This window comes from Denticeps clupeoides, chromosome 9, assembly GCF_900700375.1.
Source record: "Denticeps clupeoides chromosome 9, fDenClu1.1, whole genome shotgun sequence".
Classification (NCBI taxonomy): Eukaryota; Metazoa; Chordata; class Actinopteri; order Clupeiformes; family Denticipitidae; genus Denticeps; species Denticeps clupeoides.
This window is the reverse complement of record NC_041715.1, coordinates 19117021-19135878: the sequence shown is the minus strand read 5'-3', so window position 1 is coordinate 19135878 and position 18858 is coordinate 19117021. Positions and strand designations below refer to the sequence as shown.

General features: G+C 44.5%; 1 protein-coding gene across 2 annotated transcripts; it reads right to left on the bottom strand.

Annotated features, from left to right (window-relative positions):
- Positions 1-3009: 3009 nt before the first annotated feature.
- tnfsf11 (TNF superfamily member 11) lies at positions 3010-10089 on the bottom strand. 2 transcript variants are annotated; one of them, XM_028991397.1, is made up of 4 exons: positions 9887-10089; positions 8565-8600; positions 5599-5713; positions 3010-5426 (listed from the first exon to the last, which is right to left on the bottom strand). In XM_028991397.1, the coding sequence occupies exons 1-4, from the start codon at positions 10064-10066 to the stop codon at positions 4999-5001; spliced, it is 759 nt and encodes a 252-aa protein (XP_028847230.1). In that variant the 5' UTR covers positions 10067-10089; the 3' UTR covers positions 3010-4998. The 2 variants fall into 2 exon arrangements, with proteins under 2 accessions (XP_028847230.1, XP_028847231.1); XM_028991398.1 differs by having other exon boundaries at positions 3010-5423.
- Between the last annotated feature and the right edge of the window lie 8769 nt (positions 10090-18858).

Genomic DNA, 18858 nt, shown 5'->3' with positions numbered 1-18858 from the left:
TCTTCATCCCAACATTGAATATTATTTCCAAATAAAAAGGGGAAAAAAGGAAGGGTGGAGACATATTGAGTGGACGGGGTGTAAATAATCAAAATGTGGACTGGCTCCTCCCATTTAAACAAATTAAAGCCAGGTTTCCAGACAACCGAAAAGAAATGTTTTAGGTGGGTAGTTCCACTTCACCAAGGATTAGACTAGATGGATTAGACACTTGTCTAATAACCAGAAAAATGAAAAAGTCCCAGGTTCAACCCCCACTTACTACCATTGTGTCCCTGAGCAGGACACTTAACCCTGAGTGTCTCCAGGGGGGGACTGTCCCTGGCACTACTGATTGTAAGGCGCTCTGGATAAGGGCGCCTGGTAAATGCCGAGAAATATCAATCTAACAATATAATGTAAGATATGGATACCTTTTTGTTTGTATATGTTTATATCTGTGTTTATTACTCCCCATGTGATGCATGTATTATAGCTGCAGGGAAATTGGGCCCTTCATCACAACATCACAGCTCGAGGGGTGAAACAGGGGTGAAAGAAGACGCTCTTGCTGAGTTATGTAAGTAGAAGTGTCAACGCTCCTTTGGCTGGAATGTTGTGAAAGATTGCTTTCTGCTTGCATCCTGCCAAGGCCCTGTGCAAGATAAGATTTGATGGAACTTAGATTTATTGCTTTTGGCCTCAGGCAGGTAAATACTTATGGCTGCTGAATGCCATTTAAAGCAGGGCAGGCTGGCTTTCGATGGCTTCACACCACCAGCCCTCACGTAGATGTATCTCAAGTACCACAGTCTCAAAGGGCCATGCCAGAGACCCTTGTTACTGCATGTCAGGGCACAGGGACTTTGGTGAACTAAAATAACTGTGTTATTATGGAGCCGTTTTATACCATCAGCAACAGGTCGGCAATTACAATGTCAGTCAGGATCCAGGTACTAATCCAGCATTCTCTCCACCGCAGGACAGAAGATGCCTCAGCTCTGGATCAACACAGAGAGTCAGAGAACCTTCCCTCATGTGTGACTCACAGGGGTATTCCCTCTATGATAATGTCCAACCACAACATTTCCTGTTTTTCACAGTTTTCCAGTTTTTGGTGCCTTCTCTGTAATGTCTCCTCCCTAATCCCAAACCGGGAACAATTAGACTAGTCATCATTTCATAAACAGAATTACTTCATTATTTTTGCCTTCTAAGGACAAAACTAATAAATCATAAACAATAAATCACGCGGCGGCCAACCGACAAGGGAAGCAAACAACTGATTTAGGTGAAAGGGGGCAAGAAGACCAAAATTTGGTAAATGTGAGTGAAGCACGCCAGAGCAAGCCCAGGACAAGTCAATCCCTCCGGCCATGATGGATGACTTTGATCGGAGATGTGCTGTCCAAGGTCCTGAAGCCCAGAAGATCCACTTCGTGCTTTGATGAACGCACATATCCGAATTAAAAGTATGCATGATATGCATAAATGACAAACTCCTCACACTGAACATTTTTTACTACAGTCTGGTAGACAGTAATCATATTTACAGTAGATCATTATTGTAGATCAAAAACCAAAGGAGTCAGTCTGGCTCAGTAATGAAAACGACCTGGGGTTTTGGGCAAGGGTTAAACATCTGGACGTCTACAACTCGAGGCTACTGAGCACAATGCAGAGCCCCAGGATTTCTGTGCCACCCACTGCATCTGTCCAATGGAAGAATGCATGAGAATGCAACCTTGGGGCCATTTCGTCTTCCCTGCAGAAAGGTCTATGTAATCAGACACTGACGTTAGCGAGGCGTGCAACATACTTGTATTTCATATTTGCTGACACGAACAGGTCAGCTGAGCAAGTTTCACTCGAATGGTTTGTGGCCCGTTTTATGTCTAAAAATATCTAACCGATTCCACCATTAGCCCAAGGCTGTGCTGTTAATAATTACCTTTTTACATTGTACTTTACCCAGATTCCATGTCACAATGAACATTATCTGTTCAAACAGGCCTGTGGACAGCAGTACATGACTTCTTAACGTGACTTTATTGTTTGGTTTAGGTAGTTCACACTGAAGTGTGTAAAGTGTTTCTGTGCAATTCATTTAGAGAATGTGTTATATTCCCTTTAAGAAATGGGAAAAGGCATTTTTATATTCATTAGCATTAAGCAATCCAGAGTTCTGGGACTATTGAAAAGGAATAGCTGCTCTGCTTCAGCTGAATAAATAAGCTTGCTGCGATTTATTGTCTTATTTTTTCAAGCAGCCCTGAAAGCGAAGAAGGAATAATCTCCATATGCGGTTCTGCCCCCCCTGGACAAACCATGGCTTTTGAAACTGACGACGGTGGAGCAGTGAGCCAGGACTGTGAGGGCTCTCCCAAATTCATGTGCGAAAAGTGAGGCCTCATCGGACCAGATGCTCGCTGAAATGGAAACAAGCACAATGGGATACTGTCCTCGTCGTGGTAACTGTGCATCCCGATGCATCGTTAAATTAAGATCTAAGCGGCTCCTTAAGTGGTGCGGTCAAAGGCCGTGCACACACTCCAGCCTTTTTAATGCACTCACGTACGTGCTCAAGGAACTCTGTGGTCTAGATTGGATTAGAAACAGAGGTCATCATCATGATTCATATCAGCATGGTTTTGAATTTTCTCCCAAAACACTAAAGTGGCTGGTCATCATTTTTTATGCACTTTTACGGCACTCATCTTTCTTTTCAGATGTGCGCTCTCACTCAAAACAGTGTACTTTAAGGCTGTTGCATAGCATGAACATGGCGTCTTTTCGTGTATCGAAAACCGGAAAACTTTTACAGAACATCTGTCTGAAGACATGATGGAGTAAGAGTTTTGTTTACATAGATCTCACTTGGACCCCTATTTTTTGCAGAATATGCATCATATACAGGTAAATTAATTGTAAAGTAATTAAAGACATCAAAACATGCCGGTCAACATGCTGATATCTTCTGACATGTCTAACGAAAGATTATTGAAAAAAAACAACAACCTTATACAACTGTAAGCATATTTAGAAAAGTACTTTATTAGTTAAAATGATATAAATAACATTATTAAAACATTTGTGAAATATGAAGCAACATGAAAACTAATATATTCTGCTTTGGCTAAGCCTTTGCACAAAGAGTTGTCAACTGATTGATAAATACATACGTTTCCAAAGTCAGAAACCACTCGAATGGAAGCCTTGAAACAGGAGCAGTGTGCATTTAAAAAAGTTCTTATAAATGACCTACAAACGCCGCCTGTCTTCCAAGATACATTAAACTGTGGAATGCAAGCAAAAATGTACAGGATTTTTACAAACAGACAGAACATTTATCAATGATCCACGTCTGAATTTCCATATGAAAATAAATAAATACATTTAGTGCATTTTCCCTTTCCCCTATTGCGAGGTACAACAAAAAAAGAAATGCTTAAATCTTAAATTAAGTGGACCAAACTCAATTTGGTTCCACATATTTCTGAGTCAGTGATCTCAGTTCACACTGACAAGTAGACAGTCCAGCTATCTTAAAATGTTTTTATGTTCCTTATCATCAATGCAAGACAAAATACTGTGCAAGGGGTACTGCAGACATTCAATCCCAATCCCTGTTACATGAAAAAAAAAAAAAACATATGGTTATCCCTCGGCCCAATAGAAATTCAAAGAAATCTCTTTAGCTGGTTTTCTCAGCACTTGATGATATAGAATTAGATGTTTAATAATTCCCATATTGCGTATTTCATACATTATGACATCATGTACCTCGGTCTAAATCCCATACAAATGGCATTTTAACATATTAACACTCAAATAATTCTTTCTTGCTTTGTTTCAGCGTCATTTCATAACCACATTATTTGTACCTTGGATCATATCTAAATATATAAACTCTGAAAAAAAGTTAACAGCAGATGGCTACAGTTTTTCAGAAGACATTTTTTACATGAAACATTGCTTGTACACAGCATCCAGTTTATTAAAAGGCCTTGTTTTTCCTCCCCCTGTACTGACCGAATTGAACTTCCCCAGAGAGGTGCCGGGTGAGAGAACTATCAGAAGCCTTCTCGCTGGAGCTCGCCTCAAAACACGCCATGGTTCCCTACAGTTGGCAGGTTACCCAAAGCATCCAAGAAATGCTCCAGTCACAAAGATTCCTAACATCAGCCCATTGCCACACTGTCCGATCTGGCACCCAGACAGAAAATATGACGACTTTTGACATGGAGTGTCACCTGCCGGGTCAACATGGACCTAATCTTGTCAGTTACCAACAGCGTTTCCCATGAAAAAGTGACACATCATTACAAAATGTTTCTATTCGACAGAAATGAACCAACTCCGTACCGGAGTAAGAAACAGATCGATTATGGGATTTGAATGTAGTTAAAGTGACAATGACTTTACGTTTATAATAATAATAATTTAAATGTCCCCATGACATTTGCTTTTATATCGGTCTTGTTGGTCCCCTAATACTGTACCTGAAGTCTCTTTCCGAAATTCAGCCTTGGTGCAGGATTACGGCTATATTTAGCCAGTCCACAAATGAGATTTCCCAGGACTCACCGTTTTGGTGTCTGTGGCTTTAAATGCTAATGAGGAGGCGAGAGCGGCCTATAGAAGGGTGCTAGGGGAACACAGTGAAATTTTCATAAAAGGGGGGATATAAAATGAATGTCAATGATGAATAATGGAAGAAAAAGGAACGGCAGTGATGAATAACACTATGCAGCGAAGTTGGCTGTCAAATAGTCCTAAATTTAGGCCTTGGGCTTCATTCAGTCAAGCTATTTCTAACAGAACACAGTGATAACTAGCAGAACAGTAGCTTGACTGAATTCAGCCTTTTGTTTGATGTGAACAAGTACATTTGAAAATAAAAACTAAAAGATATATATATATATATAAATTCAGTATTGTTCCGTAAGTGCTCAGTGGTTCTTGAAAATGTCCGTGTAGAGTGTACGATGCACTTTTAAGAGTTCAGTAGCACAGCCATTAATTGCCCAACTTTAAAGCACCAAAGTAGCTCGCCTCCGGCTCTGGGTCCAATAGCCATGAACTTGAGACGTTGACAAAGAGCGCGTCCCCTGGACTCAGATGGACACCCCTCCCTTGTTGTACACAGTAAAAATGGTATTTCTTGTTGTCCCATCTGACTGTGCTCCCGCTCTTCATGATCAGGATGGGCCTGATCATCGACTGGGTGTGCTTCTCATGATAAACGTACTGGATTAGCTGGGCGTTGCTGACGTCGGGTTGAGGCGTCGGAGATTTCTCCCCTATCCACAGTCGGAAACAGGTCTTGGCATAGACGTAGTACAATCCATCCTCTTTCAGCAAGATGCGGCCGTCTTTATACTGAATCTTCATCAGGTGGCCTTGGTTGGCGTTCCAGTGTACCATCACAGCCTTCTCGTCTCCTGCTAATGCAACCAGAGACCACATGAGGCACATTTCACTGAGGTCACATGTCACACATCACAGGCATCTGTTAAGAATACAATCGCAAATTTGCCCCCTATGCTAAATGAGGACAAAATGAGAAATGTGAGGATGTGAGCCACCAAAACTGCTCCGATGAAAGGCACCGCTTACTGATCGAGAAATCCGTTGGTCCCCGAACCGGTAGATGAGCCGCTGGAACTTTCTTTTGTTTCGGAAACCTTGGACGTTTCTTAGGTTCTGCGATGAGCGGCTCTGTCCTGACCTCCTGCAGGTGGGAAGAGAGCAGTACAGTGTTGATTTTGCTGAATTGAATACTTGTAGGAGCCTCAAAATATATACAGTCGAGGGTGAAATACACAAATACTGGTTCTCACAAAGTTCGCTGCTTCCGCTTTTAGATCGTCAGTCGTTTCTGTGGTGTACTGAGGTAAAATTACAAGCATTTGATAAGTTTCAGAGGCTTTTATTGACAATTACATCAAGTTTATGCAACAAGTCCTTTTTTTTCCAAGACCTCTGCAGTTTGCCCTGTCATGCTGTCAATCAAATTCTGGGCCAAATGCTGACTGATGGCGTCAACCTGATCCTCAATTGGATTAAGGTCCCGGGGAGTTTCCTGGCCGTGGACCCAAAATTTCAGTGTTTTTTTCTCCGAGTCACTTAGCTCTCACTTTGGCCTTATGGCACGGTGCTCCATCATGCTGGAAAAGGCATCGATCTTCACCAAACTGTTCTTGGATGGTTGGGAGAAGTTGTGGTGTTGGAGGTTTTGGTACCATTCTTTATTCATGGCTGTGTTCTGAGGCAAAACTGTGGATGAGAAGCAGCCCCACACATGATCTCAGGATGCTTTACTGTTGGCACGAGACAGGACGGATGGTAGCGCTCACCATCATTTTTTCAGATGCCCCATATTGGAAAGGGGCTTCATCACAGAAAATGACTTCCTCAGCAGTCCAATCCCTGTACTTTTTGAGTATCAGTATGTACTTGATGTTTTTCTTGGGGAGAAAAGTGGCTTCTTTGCTGTGTTTCTTGACACCAGGCCGTCCTCCAAAAGTCTTCGCCTCACTGTGTGTGCAGATGCCCTCTCACCTGCCTGCTGGCATTCCTGAGCTGATAAATGGTTGATTTAGGTGCAATCTTAGCAGCAATATTCTTGCCTGTGAAGCCCTTTTTATGCAACGCAATGAGCTGGTTAACAGAGGAAGAACAATGATTTCAAGCATCACCCTCCTTTTAAAGCATCCAGTCTGGTATTCTTGATCTCCAGCCTTGTGCCCCTCAACACTCTCACTTGTGTTATAGAGAGGATGACTGAAATATTTCCAGCAGGTTCATTTTGTGGGCTGTTTTTGCGGGATTAAGTTCATTTTCATGGTAAAGAGGGACTTTGCAATTCATCTGATCGCTCTTCATAACATTCTGGTGTAAAGTCGGAAGCAGCAAACTTTATGAAAACCAGTATTTGTGGCCACGACTGTGTGTGTATGTATAGATATAGATATACACACACACACACACACACAAATATATACACAACCAACCGTTAAAACCACTTAGTTTCAACATTTTACCTGCAACTTAATGAAAATAAAATTGAAACACATTTTAATGTATGTGTATAGACGTAACAGTCAACCGTCCACATTGACCTTCACCGTTTTCAGCTATGAAGTGATGTAGTGGTGAATACCATAAAGCGTTTTGTCATCACCAGTAAAGTACACATTCTCTGCATTTTCGAACAATATTACTACAACGTGCCCAAGCGTTCCAGCCGGCGCCTTTCACTGCAACTCCCCGATCAGATTACTAAATAGGTCACTGGTTCGCTGACCAGTTGTGTTTCAGTCGGTTTGAACTGCTGACCTGGAGGTCAGTCGAAATGAAACGGCTTTGAGGAATTTTAGTTCTTATCTAGGTACACGTGAACCACTGTCTTATTACATTCTAAATGTATCACGTACTTACGATATAATATCATTTTTAATATATGGCATTCTGGGTTGCCTTATTTGTAAAATAATGTTGTAATGTACGCACCAATGTAGTAAAACATGTGAAGTATTGCAGTGTGTACTATAAAATGTACTAATTCCCTCATTCAGCAGCACCGCAGTAGGTTTTTTGATTATGTAATAGTGTATTTAATATGACAACATTGGGGTCCCTACTGGAAAAGAGGCTGTTTACATTTCAAAACGAGGCCGGTCGATGTTTCGGGGAACACTTCAGATAAGTCCTGTTTGGCAGGTTTGAGGTCTCCATCGTCGCCAGAGCCTTTCCACGCATCTCGCCGTAAAAGGGGCTTGTTTAAGCGGCGGCTGCCGGACTCTTAGCGCTGTATTAAACACGGCCCACAGAATCGAATTGGTTATCTAAATGTGACCAGCTCTAAATATTTGGACAAGATCTAAAACGGCGAGACGCAGAATGCTCCGCCGGCCCGGAGCGGTTTCGCTGCTTCGCTCTGGTTTCGGGGTGACCACAAGCCCAGCGTGCACGGTGCCTGGAGTCCAAATTCGATTTGCCGAACGCGATCGCACTGCAGGCCTGCTAGACGCTGAGCGTTTCTCGCCCACTCGGCTCGGCGTCCCCGCGGAGGGCTGAGCGAGGCCAACTGACACCGACACGCACACAGGGATCATGGCGGCCCCTCCACTCCTACACCGGCGGGGTCACGCCGCGTCTGGAATACCTGCAGGAGGCGTGGCCCCCGAGCGCCCCGGGTCGCTCGTTCTGGACCGGAGAGCGGCCGCATGGCATGCGGGCCGGGGTCCCGGCGAGGGCCGGCGGCAGGCATCTGTTCTGCGGCCTGACCCCTTTAAAGGCGGTCACAGCGATGTTTTACTGCAGCTCTGGAATGCGGCAAGCGGCGCGCTCAGCACAAACGCGGAAGAAACGTTGCAGCGTTGGAATGAGCGTCGCATTACTGCCACTTCCTGGTCTGGGTAGAAGGGAACGTCATGCAAGTGTAAACATGTACATTTGTCCCGCGGTCCCTTCTGCTGTCGCGTGTCGCGGTGAGCCGGGTGGAACTCTCCCTGACGTGCATCTCGGCCTCGCTCGTCTCCCCCCCCAAAAAAATGCAGTTCGTGTCAACGGCGACTCACCTCCAAAGGCTGGTACTGCGGTGAGGAAAGATCTACCTGAAAGAGAAGAGATGAAGACATGTTGGCGCACTCGTTTGACTTTTTCCTCCTTTCCATTCCCCCCGTGGGCCACCGGATTCTTATCCACCCGCCACAGTACCGTGCGGCCGAACGTGCAGGACCTTTCTGTCCCCCATAATGCACTGGGGGTTATAACAGGTGCCGTCCGGCCCGGCAGATACTCACACACACACACACACACACACACAGAAACCCGATTAAACGTAACCCCGGCACGGACGCACTAAAGCATCGTCCCCTCCTGAGGCGTATCCGTCTCGCGTCCGCCGACCAGGACGCAACCAAACGCCCGGACACACACGGCTGCTCCCTGAAGAAGCCGCCCGGCTCGGGGCTTAATTACACGTGCCACATATTCCACAAAGTCTGTGCAGAACACGTACCCCCCGCCGCCGCCACCAGCTCCTTTTATTCCTCCTCCCCTTTCTTTCCTTTGTTCAAAACCGTGGCGATGGTTTTGAATCCGAAACCACTGAAACCAAGCACAGAAGAATGCTGATACCTTCTTTAGACTTGAGCCTTTTGTCACACGGTGAGAAGGTTTACGATGACAACTGACCTCATTCAAACGAGGCAGACATGCGGGATCCGCTCAGAAGCAGCACACGCGTTTCTGTTGTGCAGCTCAACACATTCATGTGATTTTGATGATTCCATCAGACCCAGAATAGCGAATGATGTATACATGTACACACACACACACATATTACATATACACCCACACAAACATTACATACATATATACACACATACATATATTAGATCAATTCACACACAAACACACACGTATATATATAACGTATATATACACACACACACAATGTATATATATGCACAAACACACACATACATATATAACATATATATACACACAACATATATATATATATGCACACAAACACACACATACATATATTAGATCTATTCACACACAAACGCACGCGCGCGCAACTATATGAAGATAGATGGTATTAATATTAGAATATAGTTTGTTGTAGGTTATATGTCTTGTTCAGTATTTTAGCGTGTTTCTCTGCTCTAGATTCCAAAGTTCATCTGATTCGAACTTTTCATTTCCTCCACAGACCAACAACGTGAAATATACAAACAGATACGAAGCAGCGCAGTGACCCGAACCTCCCGTCATTCAACCATCAGAAACTCGGCGACAGCGACGTCCAGCATCAGCGTCCCCAACTTCCACCGCGCAGCACGTTTCGAACGCAGCGCACAAAATGACGGAGCGTCGGAAGTGAAAGTACCTCGCGGAGGTGGCCGGTGAGGTGCAGCAGGATGGCGACGCTCGACGCGACCTGCAGCGCCCCCATGACCGCCAGCGTCGCGAAGATCAGCGGGCGGTGGGCGTGCGTCCTCGGCCGCGGCCGGACGCGCTCCGTGTCGGCGTGGTCCCGCAGGTAGCCCCGGTAATCACTAGCTGCCATGAGCGCTCCGTGCTCGCCGCGTCTCAGTGGGAGGAAGGCGGCGGCGGCCCGGCCTTCATATAACAGTGGGAGGGCAGGCAGGAGCGGCAGCCAATCAGACTCTTCTCCGGTGCGACCGTGACCGTGTGTGTGTGTGTGTGTGTGTGTGTGTGTGCGAATGTGAGTGAGTGCGAGTGTGTGTGTGGGTGAGTGCGAGTGAGTGTGATTGAGTGAGTGTGAGAGTGCAAGTGTGTGTGTGTGTGTGTGTGTGTGTGTGTGTGTGTGTGTGTGTGTGTGTGTGTGTGTGTGTGTGTGTGTGTGTGAGTGAGTGCGAGTGAGAGTGTGTGTGTGTGTGAGTGAGTGCGAGTGTGTGTGTGTGTGTGTGTGTGTGTGTGAGTGAGTGTGTGTATGTGTGAGAATGTGATTGAGTGTGAGTGTGTGAGTGTGATTGAGTGTATGTGAGTGCAAGTGTGTGTGTGAGTGTGTGTGTGTGATTGAGTGTGAGTGAGTGTGTTTGAGTGTGATTGAGTGCCAGTGAGTGTGTGTGTGAGTGTGTGACCATGAGTGAGTGTAATTGAGTGTGTGTGTGATTGTGTGTGAGTGCGTGTGTGTGTGTGATTGAGAATGTGTGTGAGTGTGCGTGAGTGCATGTGAGTGTGTGAGCGCGAGAGTGTGTGTGAGGTAGTGTGTATGTGAGTGAGTGCGAGTGAGTGAGTGTGTGTGAGTGCGAGTGTGTGAGTGTGGGTGAGTGCGAGTGAGTGTGATTGAGTGAGTGTGTGAGTGCAAGTGAGTGTGTGTGCGTGTGTGTGTGTTTGTGTGTGTGTGTGAGTGAGAGTGTGAGTGCGAGTGAGTGTGTGAGTGTGAGTGCGAGTGAGTGAGTGTGGGTGAGTGCGAGTGAGTGTGATTGAGTGAGTGTGTGAGTGCAAGTGTGTGTGTGTGTGTGTGTGTGTGTGAGTGCGAGTGTGATTGAGTGTGTGTGTGTGTGTGTGTGTGAGTGCGAGTGCGAGAGTGTGTGTGAGTGAGTGTGTATGTGAGTGTGTGAGCGTGAGTGAGTGTGTGAGCGTGAGTGAGTGTGTGTGTGAGAGTGAGTGTGAGTGTGTGTGTGAGAGTGAGTGTGAGTGTGTGTGTGTGAGTGAGTGTGAGTGTGTGTGTGTGAGTGTCAGAATCAGAATCGTGTTTATTGACCAAGTATTTGCAAGCACTTGATGGTGTCTCTCAAGTACAGAGTAGAAGAAAACAACAACAACAACAACACAACAACAACGTGTAAGGATGTGTGTAAGTGTTAGAATATGTTTATACTGTTATAAATATATATACTGAATATAAATATATGTATGAATGTACATAGGTCTATAAGTGTGTATAGATGAACAAGTGCAGTACAATATAATAGACAAACAATCTAAATCTTATAAACAGAGTGTACATAAAGTGCAGTGCTATGTTAAGGTGATTCGCAGTGTGACAGTTTCAGCTGTTTAGGTGTGAGTGTGTGTGAGTGTGAGTGTGTGTGTGTGTGTGTGTGTGTGTGTGTGTGTGTGTGTGTGTGTGTGTGTGCAGGTTAAACCCGTCACGTGACCGCTGCTCAGGGACCTGCATGTTCTGGAGACGCGTGATCATTTATCATCTTCTGTTTGGTGCCACTTCATGCCGAGTGGGACCCTAATCTCCGCTCATCCAACAACTTCTGGTATTTATGCGGCGCGCATTCATATATTATCGCCATTCCCATCAGACAGCTTCTTCTGTCGATAAGTGACATGTGACTGCCGCTCGGTTGACACTTTTTTTACCTGTTCAGGGTCCAGTAGAATCTTTGCTTTGTTTGCCGCACTTGTGGTGTTTAGAATAGAATAAAACTTTGCCTGTTGTTCTTATCACAGCAAACAGAGTTCACATGACTCCGCCCAGCAGGATGGCAGCCATGTTGGCTGCAGAAGGCAGTGCAGCTTTTAATATATATTAAATATATATATATTATATATATTGATTTAATATCAACTCAGCTTGGGTGTCTCACTGAACTGTAGTTGTTTTTTTTGGCGGCCTGTCCGAATATTAGTGTTAGTCTGCTCTTTGCATCAAGCTGTCGCCTTTATTAGTCTTAGTTACGTCCATCCTCATTTTACTCTAGTCAAGTTTCAGTCGACTAAAAGCATTTTAGTCTTATTTTAGTCAGAATTATTCATGAATATTTTAGTCTAGTTTTAGTCAATGAAAACTGATGAAATTGTAGTCTAGTTTTAGTCAGTGAAAATTGTATTCTAGTCTCTTTTCTTCTCTATTGAACCCAAGTACATACTAGATCAGATAAAAGCAACATTTTCTTTTAGTCACATCCATTACATAATTAAAACAAGGTTATCTCATTATTTTATTTTTCAGGTTCAGCCTTAACAAATTGCATCGCAGTAAATTCTAGTAATAAATAAATGCTAGTGTAGATTTACACACAAGAAATGGAATTGGTCTTTTACTTAAATAAACCAATTGCAAACTTGGGCTTGTTGACACATGACAAAATGAGCATCCCCACGAGTGGCAGGTAAAGGCTAATTAGGCGGAGCGCTCTCAAGAGTGACATTCCACTAAAACCCACCACCACCTCAGGAATGGGGGGTTTCATTCATAATTTTATTTTCAGCGTTGCTGTTATTAATTGCTCAGACTTGTGGAAGAAAATATTTCATACATGGCACAGACATTTCGATAAAATCATCAAATTTGGAGAGAGGGATGATTATAATGTGAGAATATGTCCGTCATCCTGTGACCGAGGCTACTTGTTCACAGGCTGTTCACAGACACTCAGCATTGAAACGCTGATGTTATCTGGGCAACTTTCTCTAGCAGCAGTCAAGATGTCATCGTTTGTGTCAAACAAGTTGTGAATTTGTGAATATTAAAATAGAAGATGAGTTACTCTGTTCTAGAAGTGATGCTCAGAGCTCCTGTGGATGGGAACGATGAAAATTACGGAAGATTTCGCTACAAGTAGCAGGATAACGTAAATAATTCCAGGATTCCTTTTCATTGGTGGATGTGTTGTATTCTACCCAGAATCAAGTTCTGTTTTCTGATTGGCTGTTGTCTAGGTCCTTTCTTTTTTTTTGACGGGCTTTAGAACCCAGTGGAGATGCGCTTGTTTCAAAGTGAGGCCTCCGGATCGGAGATACATGAAACTGAAACTTTAATCTAAAAACGGGATTAAACGAGAGGAAATAACATCACATCTTGTCTCGTCAATGAAAATGACCAGACAATTTAGTCGTTTTTATTTTGGACACCATATTTAGTCTCGTTATTATTCATCAACTATGTTACATAATATATTTCATTATAGTTACCGTCACATGACCAGCATTTATAACTCGTCTTCATCACGTCAAAATGGTTTGTTGATATTTTAGATATTTTTGTCATAAATTTTGTTGATGAAAACACCACTACTTTGAACCCAGCCACTGGAGATGCACGTGTTATGCTGGTTCCAAACCCGTGGAGGGTTTGGTCAAGAAGGGAATCCAGCATCCGGCAAATGTGCATCTGATCAAGACAAACATTTTCACATCCAGTGCCAGTTTTGGAAGTTTTGTGAAAATGTTGCATTATTACATTTTTTTTACTACCTCTTTCATCCTGGATCTACAACGGAAGATGCTTAGAAGTTTCTTTCTAAGTACACGCATGGTCATTTTCCTCATCAAATCACACAAGTTGGCTTGGCCGTGTGAAAACACGACATCTGACAGATCGACAGACAGAATGTCAATGTCAACATATGTTGGTGATTCTTGGTTTGATCTGCCCCAAATTGTGACTAATGTTTCACTTTTTATTATTCAGATGTGGCCATACTGAGTCATAGTTATAGCACCGCCTGTAAAAAAAAAAAGTGATATGCTGCACTTTGTATCATTTGGCTCCAGGCGAGACTGAATGCTAAAACAGATAGAACAAGGCAATGTTTTTCGCTTTTATAATCAGTTTCTGGTGCCACTTTTTAGTCATCTTATTTCATGTCTCCTCATGTCCTGTCGTGCTGTTGTGCAATAGCTATGCATTGATTGATTCCTCTGGGACAGGGAGATCTCTCCAAGAAAATGATTGTTAAATATGTGCAGGAAAATCTGTGAATCAGTACTGAATTGTGGAGTTGTGGTCGGGATTGATTTTTTTTTTTTAAATCACGGCTCGATGACGCAATGGAGCCATCACTCTGCAGGACCCCGCTCACTAACACTAAAGCTAGATCACAGCTGCAGTTTTTTTTTAATTCACTGCTTTTAATAATATTAATATTTTAATAATGAATAATAAGGTATGGTATATTTAGGCCACCCAGGTTGCATAAAGGATATAGACCTGTGCACCAGAAACCTTATCAAACCTTATCAAATTGCTGACACAAAGGCACTGCACAGCCAATGCAACCCTCATCGGGTGTCAGGTTTTTTTTATCTACAATGATGCCACCATCCATACGTCCAATCAGATCTGTAGGTAAAAAAAAAACTGGTTGACTTTGTTATTGCAGTTCAACTTCTGTCTCGGTTGAAGCAAAGATTTGCTGAGGCATATTTCAGGTACAATAGACCTTTTATGTACTGTGGATTATAGTTCTGCATCCAGATAACGATCTGAAGTCAGCCAAAAATTAATCGGACACTTTAGAGACAGCACAGTCGACAGAAAACCCATACAGTGATCATATTATAAAATTTAGTTTAGTTATTTACTAAATTCATCAGTGTGCATGGACATCCATCGTATACCACATTGGTTTTTGACAGCCACGTAGAGGTTGTTTTAGGCAGAGTTTGTAACAATGGAAGAGAGTGGGGAAACATTTTGCAAAATTAAGGGAAAAAAACAATGAGTGTCAAATGACTTTCATGGGCAAGGCTTGGCTGCCACTGCCTTTTTCTCCCCAACTTTCCCAGAGTCAAATGAACCCCTTGACTGTTGGGATATTTCCAACATGCCGCCATGTTTTATTTAGAATTGTTCAGTTTTTTTTTTTACCCCTTTCAAACCCGCATAGCTTCATACAGTTATGCGGGGCACTACACATTTACCCTCAGCTTGGCTGCGAACCTCATTCTTCATTCCTGGTGCTAACCTCACCTGCACAGTTATGGAGATTTGAGCATGACCAGGCAGGGCACGTTGCCAGGAGCAGCGCACCCTCGCTGACCTTTTGAACTTGGCTGTCCTTCTGGGAGCCGACGCCCCCCCCCTCGTTCTCCTGCACATTAAGTCGGGAGTCATTAATATACCGTGAGAACCCTTGTTTTCGCTGTGGCGTGGCTGCGCCCTCAGCTATTTTCCGCAGAGCAAAGAAGCCAGGGTTTTGGGTGGTATTTATACCCCTTTGTTTTGCCATGTGAGCCGTTCTTGCCCAAGCGGCCATGAGGTAGTTGAACAGGCCGAACCCAGCGCTCTCCTCCAGAGTGTGTCGGAGAGCCAAAACCAGAGAGCTGTCAGGAGCAAAATCGACCATAAACCGCGGTCAGGCACATTCAGCCTGCTGAGCAGGCCTCTCCGCTGGTTATTATTAGCCCTTTTCGGAGTCCACCATCGTACTGTACGTTCGACATGGGAGTGCACTGAGCGTCTCGGCATGTTTTGCAGACAGTGGAGTCACCATGAGGTTTTTTCTTTTCTTCTTCTCCCCTTCCTGTCTGCTGTCTTCCATCTGGTCGTTTCAAGGAGCTCCAAAACCATCTACATTTACCGATGTTTCCCAATCTTTCAGACCCTTTACGATGGAAAGGAAGTAAAACATATGCGTTAAGCAATGGCAATGACACATCAGTTTAGTGCATTTTAAATCATTTCAAACTGGCAGCCGGGGATACGTCTTTATACCAATCCTGGACTGATCTGTATTCAGACAGCTGTGTGAAAGCGGAGCAGCCAGTGAGAATAAAGTCATCACTCCCCTCTCTCCCACATCCTGTGTGGCAAGAAAGTTCACCCCAACATCCAGCAACACTCTCCCTCCCGCCCTCTCGCCTTCCTCCCTCTTTTACATATGTAAGCACACACTGTCTTGTATTACCGTTTGTGGGGACCAGACGTCATAAATGTGTAAAACACATTGTATATACATAACCTACTGTATAGACCATGAGGAATGGACCTTATTGTATGCCTGACCCTACGCAAACCATAGTTACATGCCTCAGTTACCAAAAAAATGTTTTTTTTTGTTTTCTGTATAAAGCCTGTTCCCTTATAGGGACCAGAAAAATGTCCCCACAAATGATGCCTGTTATTATTAACCCTATAAACATTACACAAGGGTTCTGAATGACTATTTGTGGGGAATCAATAAATTATTGAGTGAAAATTGAGCCTATACCACTACATCATTTTCAGCGTTTTTTTTTTTTTTGGAACAAACTTGTGTCCAGACCCACCCAGCACCTTTTCAAGCATGAAGAGTGAATGTCAATTCACTAAAGACAGACATTAGTTTAAATATTTGTGGCAGATTAAAGTGTCACTACAGACGATACAAATATTGAAAATATTGTTTTAAGTGTTATTAATGTTTTACTGTAATTTTATGTGTATTGGTTATTTGTTTTGAAAAATGTGAGGGTGGGTCCCCAAAGTCAAAGTAATAAGGGTTTGTTATGTTTATTAATCATCATGACATTGAATCCCTCTCTTCAAACAAAATCAAATGCAAATAACAAGCAATAAAAGTAACACTCTGGGGACCTGAAGAATGTCCCCACAAGGTAGGTCTGTCATTATTAACCTTGCAAGTAGTTCTCTCAAGTGGAGTAATTAACACACACACACACACACACACACACACAGATTCCACAGGAGCACATATTTGTGAAGGGCACATGTACAAAACAGCCTTGCTTAAATGGCCATTTTCACAGTACTGCACTGAACAGCACGCATAGCAACTCGAATGTTTATTGCCGCTGCCCGCTGTTTTGACATCGCACGGCACACAGGGGGAGTCTGTGGTTTTATTATAAGTACAAATTTACAAAGACGATTTGAAAAGTAAATGTCTTAGTGGGGATATACCAGTTATTACACATATTCTGTTACAGTTTAGGAGTGGGTTAGCTCGGGTGAATAGAAAGCAGATTATTAGAGCAGACATTAATGTTTTGTGGGCGAAGCGGTGGGAAATTTATTAATCATTAGTGTCCTTGTCCATATTGCTGTCCACCATGCTGTATGACTGGTATATATATATATTTAAAAAAAAAAACATTAAAACTATGTCCTCTGGGTGACCTTGCAGCTGAACACTGCTGAAACTGTATCTGTCTGTTTACGGCCTGTATCAGACTAAGCATCACACGGTTTGGCAGAGTCCAGCCTTCTGCTATTGAGGAAATGCATTCTGCTCTTGTGGTGTGAAGACTGGATAATGTTATGGCTGCAGAAACCAGTGTGCTGCTTGCATCAAGAGTATCGTGGAAAACGAAATCAGAACAAACGCGGGATCCGCGGCAGCCCAGGGCCTTTGTCTGCCGAGGAGTATCAGGTAGACCTTTCTACAGCAATTTCCCAGTAAGCGTGGTCTGCCATTTTATGATGAGCCATGTGCAACCGGCGCGGTGGTAGACCATTTCAGCTGATACGCTGGTAGGAGGCATGGCCAGTCTCTAATTATCCCCACTGGTCCCCTTAGTTTGCGCAAAAAAGCGGCTTCCAAACCTCCCTTCAATGGAGCGCCGCGCGTCCACAAGATCTAAACATGCAACATGTCACCACTTTCCAGGGCGCTCGCTGATCCTTCCTCCGCCGCCCGCAGACTGCTTCCTGCTTGTCTTTCCGTCGCTCGGCCGGCTAATTAGAGAAGCCACACTGCGGGCCTTTTTCGCCGCTCCCTCTCGGGCAAAGCGCCTCTGGGAACCGGGGCGAGGGGAGGGAAGGTCACGGCGGTGCAGCAGGGGGCTACTCCCGGGCGGACGGCGTGAGGGCGCGGGGAGAAGGACCGGAGATGCCGGACTTGGCCCGTAACCCAAGCCCATGCTGCTGGGGCTGAACCGCACGGGCCGTTCCAGCAAACACAACCACCGCGCCGGCCGAGAAAGTGGAGTCTTACGCATGCATGGGTGGAGGGCGGCGAGATAGCATCAGCACCAGCAGCTCCTCCCGCATTTGATCTCCTGCCGGATCCTTTACATCTGCGGGAGCCTGGAAGAACCCCGCTTTGCGCGTTTAGCACATTTCCCTGGCGGTTTTGCGAGGCCGACGAGGTATTAATAGATGAAAGGCCCCGGCCCATTAAACCCCGTGTGTTTTACCCACAAATCAGCGCTGACAAGATATCGGACTGATCATTCGTCTTCAGAGCCCCGGCGTTAACACGGCTGAGGGATCTGTGGAGCGTCACTTGTTTGACAGTGCTCTCACATTTTTCTGCGAAAAGACGGGGAAGGGGGGGGTGGTATGTTCTCGCAGTGAGGTCCAGCTGCTGTTTTTGTGGCCCTGGTAGTCAAAACAACTTTGTACTGGGAAATATTGACGACGCAGAGAGATCCCTTCGGATCTCACAAAAACTCCTTTGATAAACACTCCTGCCTTTGAAGTGACTCAGCTGCTCCTTTGCGATGGGGTCCTACACCCCTGGGTCCTGGCCTGGACCTCCCTCCTGGTGGGCGTGTTACCATGGAGAACCCAGGACCCCGTCTGGACCTGCATCAGCGTTCCTCAGAGCCACCCACTGGATCCGGCCCAGACTCACAAACCACTGCCATGCGTGTCGTCATGCAGCCTGAGACACCCCTGCATACAGACACTCCATGTGCCACGGTGTGTGG